We start from the raw sequence: 4,140 nt of genomic DNA on the forward strand, positions 1-4,140 counted from the left end.
GGTGGGTGTACAGGTGTGTGTATGTAGGTGGTTGTACAGGTGTGTGTATGTAGGTGGTTGTACAGGTGTGTGTATGTAGGTGGTTGTATAGGTGTGTGTGTGTATGTAGGTGGTTGTACAGGTGTGTATATGTAGGTGGTTGTACAGGTGTGTGTATGTATGTGGGTGTACAGGTGTGTGTATGTAGGTGGGTGTACAGGTGTGTGTATGTAGGTGGTTGTACAGGTGTGTATATGTATGTGGTTGTACAGGTGTGTATATGTATGTGGGTGTACATGTGTGTATATGTATGTGGGTGTGTACAGGTGTGTGTATGTAATAATTAATGTTCAAACCACATTTAATCACGACATTGTGATGTACATTTCCTGATCCAATGAAAGACACTTCCGAGCCTAATCCCTTAATTTTGTCGAGACGTTTAGCCGTGGTTAAATAATAATCATCTTGACCGTGATTTGTGTGTTGTAGGCGCTGTGTTTTACTCCGTGTGGCAAGATGCTGGCGTCAGCTGGTGCAGATTCGCTCGTACTTGTCTGGAGCATCCAGCATGGCAATCTAGTCGCTCAGCTAAGCTCACACACTGACACTATCTACTCTCTAGCATTCAGTAGGGAGGGGAGAATTCTCGCTACAGGTAAGTTCGAAGGAGGAAATTCGGTATTTTTCTTATTGCAGGTAAGCTGTGCAGTGGAAGTTTGGCATTTTTCTTACATGCTCCAGCTAATTATAAGTTGGGAAGAGTAAGTTTAATTTTCACGCGACTCGTGGGGAGAAAGAGAAACCATCAGAAAAACTAAGAAAATGGGTACATTATCATAGTTGCACAGTCAGATTCACATATTTGACATATAGTCAGGATTAGATAATAGGAAGGTAATATATACTCCTGATATATGTATAATATCTGATAATATCATGCTACTGTGTGTTGATTATATATATAAGCTGTGTATATCACGTGCAGACATCGTTTGTGTTTGTAGGCGGAATAGATAACTGTGTGAAGCTGTGGAACATGCAGAAGATCTCAGAGAACATGGACACTGACGATCTGGCGCTCTCGACGATCCATGCCAAGGTGGAGCTGGTCGACAAGCCTCTCGCCTCTTACCACACCAAGAGCACACCCGTCATCTGCCTCCACTTCACTCGACGCAACCTTCTCATGGCTGCCGGCGCGTATGTGCAGACGACGCACTGAGTGTCGTCGAGCGAGACATCTATGTAAATACACGTTGGTCGCGCACGAAGACGTAGGGCAGTACTGCAGTAGGGCAGTACTGTTCAGGCTGTCAGCCACGCAAAGTTGCCTGCAGTTCATGCCGTAGCATTCTCGGCATGGCTGAGGCATGTACCAACTGGGTAATCGAGCTAAACAAGTGGTTTGCGATATTCGCGAAATTGTGCATTTGAGTCATCATGTAGGCTAATTGTAACTTTTTATATCGAATCGTTGTTTGTGTCGCGTGCACTTGTGAATTATTGTACAATTGTATTATCGCGATCGTAATAAACTGAGTAAACTGGCACCTGAGCTCGTACTGTGAGTGATTTTAATGACAACTACAAACAATCTTACGTTATTATGATATTTATTATCCACCAAAATCGCAGTGAATAAAAATTGAGCCAACACTAACGGTTACGCATGCAATATTGTTACAATGTATTAACAAGCTGGAAAATAACCAATCTTTACAATAAAATGGCTAAAATTATGCTACACCTGTGGCCCTAAGAAGTTACGCACAAAGCCAGTCACTTTTGTTACTATCGCACAAGCTGTCAATAATATTGAATACCTACGTTGATTACTGTTTGATTTGATTGTTATAATCATCAACATACAGTCAACCCTGAGTTAGCAGTTCACCTTTATAAACCGTACACCTCTCAATAAAGCCTATTTTTGGCATATCCCTTGGGAGACATTTATGTCAGGAAACTACCTCTGTGGAACGTACACCTGTCTATAAAGAACACGTGACATATTTCCCTTGGGATCGCTGCGCAATATACTATGTAATGTATTAAAATATATTACAATGTATTAGTACTTTATTACAATACACTGTATAAATATAATATTCAACCCACCCTACGATGATACAATCTTACTTGATGTCGGTTATGTCGGTAGTAGTGAGTATGCGTCGACGTTGCCACGCTCTGGGTGGAATAAGGTGTTGGCTGTGTTTCAACATCACACAGCTTACCATGCCTCCCTGATCCCCTCAACTTAACCCAAACAATGTCCAGTGTTACAGCTAAAAATGCGGCCAGCAGAGTTACATGCCTGCCACAGTGTTCCGCATTACCAAGCACTATTGCGTTCGTATTAGAGGGTACATCGGTCCTGCAGGCATGGACTCGATATATTAGTCCTGTCGGAGCTCCGGTATGCCGTCCCATCCAATACGGACAGGCCGCCGAGGGAACTTGATGTACTCGGGGTCCCAGTGACTCACCAGCGATGAATCGCAAATTCCCGTGGTGTTCACCTTCTTCTGAAAGTTCATTCCGATCTCCCGGTGGTCGCAGACGAACGCACTGTGCCCTGGTAGCCGCGGATAGACGGTGTACAGCCCATGCTGCCACATGTAATAGATAAGGTACGACGTCGGCATCGTGCGGCGCTGCACGTGGGCAACACCCACCCATTTATTGGTGATGAGCGTCTCGTTGGGAACATACGGTACAAAGTCGCCGGAGCCGTCCGGCTGTGACACAGTGTGCACCCATTCCCGGAAGGGGCGCCAATGACGCGGAAGGGGAGCTGCGCCCAACGATGCGAACAGTCGGTAAGCGAACACAGGGTCTGCACACGTGCTACATATGTCTTTCGCCGTGCCGTCACGTGCCACCAGCCCACCGCGCTGCAGCGCCACGCTAAACACAGATGCGTCGTCAGCATAGAACTGCACAGCCGCCTTCAGCCAGCGGTAGAAGAACGGTGACAGTTCGAGGTCGTCTTCTATGATGACGGCGTAGTGCCCCGGTCGGTCGGTCTGCTGCCAGCAGTCGTACCACTGCGCGTACATGCCGACGTTGCGCGCATGCACGACGACCGTCGGCGCTCCGTGCGCGAACGTGAACCCCTTCGCCGCGCGCACGCAAGCTTCGTGTTCCGGCCGCCGGGATGCATTGCGCGGAAAGTCGGCGCATATGCGCAGCGTGACGTCGTCGCCGTCATAGTGAGCGGCGCGTATAGACGCCAGGAGGCGCTCCAGGCTGTCCGGACGGTCGGCAGTGAGCACTACTAGCTGCAGGTGAAACGTCGGCCTGGCGGGACTACCTTTCGGCGATGGCACGTTATGAATCATGCGGTAGAGCAAGATGAGAAGCAGAGCAGACACGATCACAAAGGCAGCAGCACTCGCTTTACACAACATCTTGTTCCTGGCAATAAATCAGGTAACACGTTAGCCAGGTAACACGTTAGCCAGGTAACACGTCGGCCAGGTAACACGTCGGCCAGATAACAAGTCAACCAGGTAACACGTCGGCCAGGTAACACGTCAGCCAAGTAACACGTCGACAGTAACACGTCGGTCAGGTAACACATAGAGCTCAGGTAACGACGTCGCTCAGAAACCGACGTCGGCACAAGTAACACGTTAGCCAGGTAACAACGTAGCCGCCAGGTAACACGTCGGCAGTCCGTAAGCACGTCGGTCAGGTACACGTCGGCCTCAGGTAACACGCGGCCAGGTAACCACGTTAGATCAGGTAGACACGTTTAACCAGTAAGACACGTCGGTCAAGGAAACGTAGCGCGAGGTAACAACGTCGGCCAGGTAACACGTCGGCCAGGAAACACGTTGGCCAAGTAACACGTTAGCCAGGTAACACGTCAGTCAGGTAACACGTCGGCCAGGTAACACGTTAGCCAAGTAACACGTCGGGTTCAGGTAACACTGCCAGTCAGTCGGCCAGGTAACACGCGGCCAGGTAACACGTCGGCCAAGGTAAACACGTCGGCGCAGGTAACGCACGTCGGCCAGCGTAACACGTTGGCCAGGTAACACGTTAGCCAGGTAACACGTTGGCCCAGGTAACACGTGGCCAGGTAACACGTCGGCCAGGTAACACGTCGCAGGTAAACGACGGTAGTAAGTAGCCGGTAACATCGGTCGC

General features: G+C 49.1%; 2 protein-coding genes across 2 annotated transcripts in view; one reads left to right on the forward strand and one right to left on the reverse strand.

The window, feature by feature from the left end:
* The window catches only part of LOC106817746 (transcription initiation factor TFIID subunit 5-like), a 10,608-nt gene extending 9,071 nt beyond the window's left edge, over positions 1 to 1,537 (forward strand). The window contains exons 10-11 of the mRNA XM_014822440.1: positions 472 to 637; positions 987 to 1,537. Of these exons, the coding sequence (XP_014677926.1) occupies positions 472 to 637; positions 987 to 1,204 (384 nt within the window). The 3' untranslated portion in view covers positions 1,205 to 1,537. The remainder of the gene's footprint in view (positions 1 to 471; positions 638 to 986) is intronic.
* An 844-nt stretch (positions 1,538 to 2,381) lies between these two features.
* On the reverse strand, positions 2,382 to 3,395 carry LOC106817743. Its single transcript, XM_014822427.1, has one exon. The coding sequence runs from the start codon at positions 3,393 to 3,395 to the stop codon at positions 2,382 to 2,384; it is 1,014 nt and encodes a 337-aa protein (XP_014677913.1).
* Between the last annotated feature and the right edge of the window lie 745 nt (positions 3,396 to 4,140).

This window comes from Priapulus caudatus, unplaced genomic scaffold (assembly GCF_000485595.1).
Source record: "Priapulus caudatus unplaced genomic scaffold, Priapulus_caudatus-5.0.1 Scaffold1848, whole genome shotgun sequence".
Classification (NCBI taxonomy): Eukaryota; Metazoa; Priapulida; class Priapulimorpha; order Priapulimorphida; family Priapulidae; genus Priapulus; species Priapulus caudatus.

What these genes read in the sequence shown, in the direction of transcription:
- LOC106817743 (XM_014822427.1), bottom strand. Translation starts at nt 3,395, where the DNA reads ATGTTGTGTAAAGCGAGTGCTGCTGCCTTTGTGATCGTGTCTGCTCTG.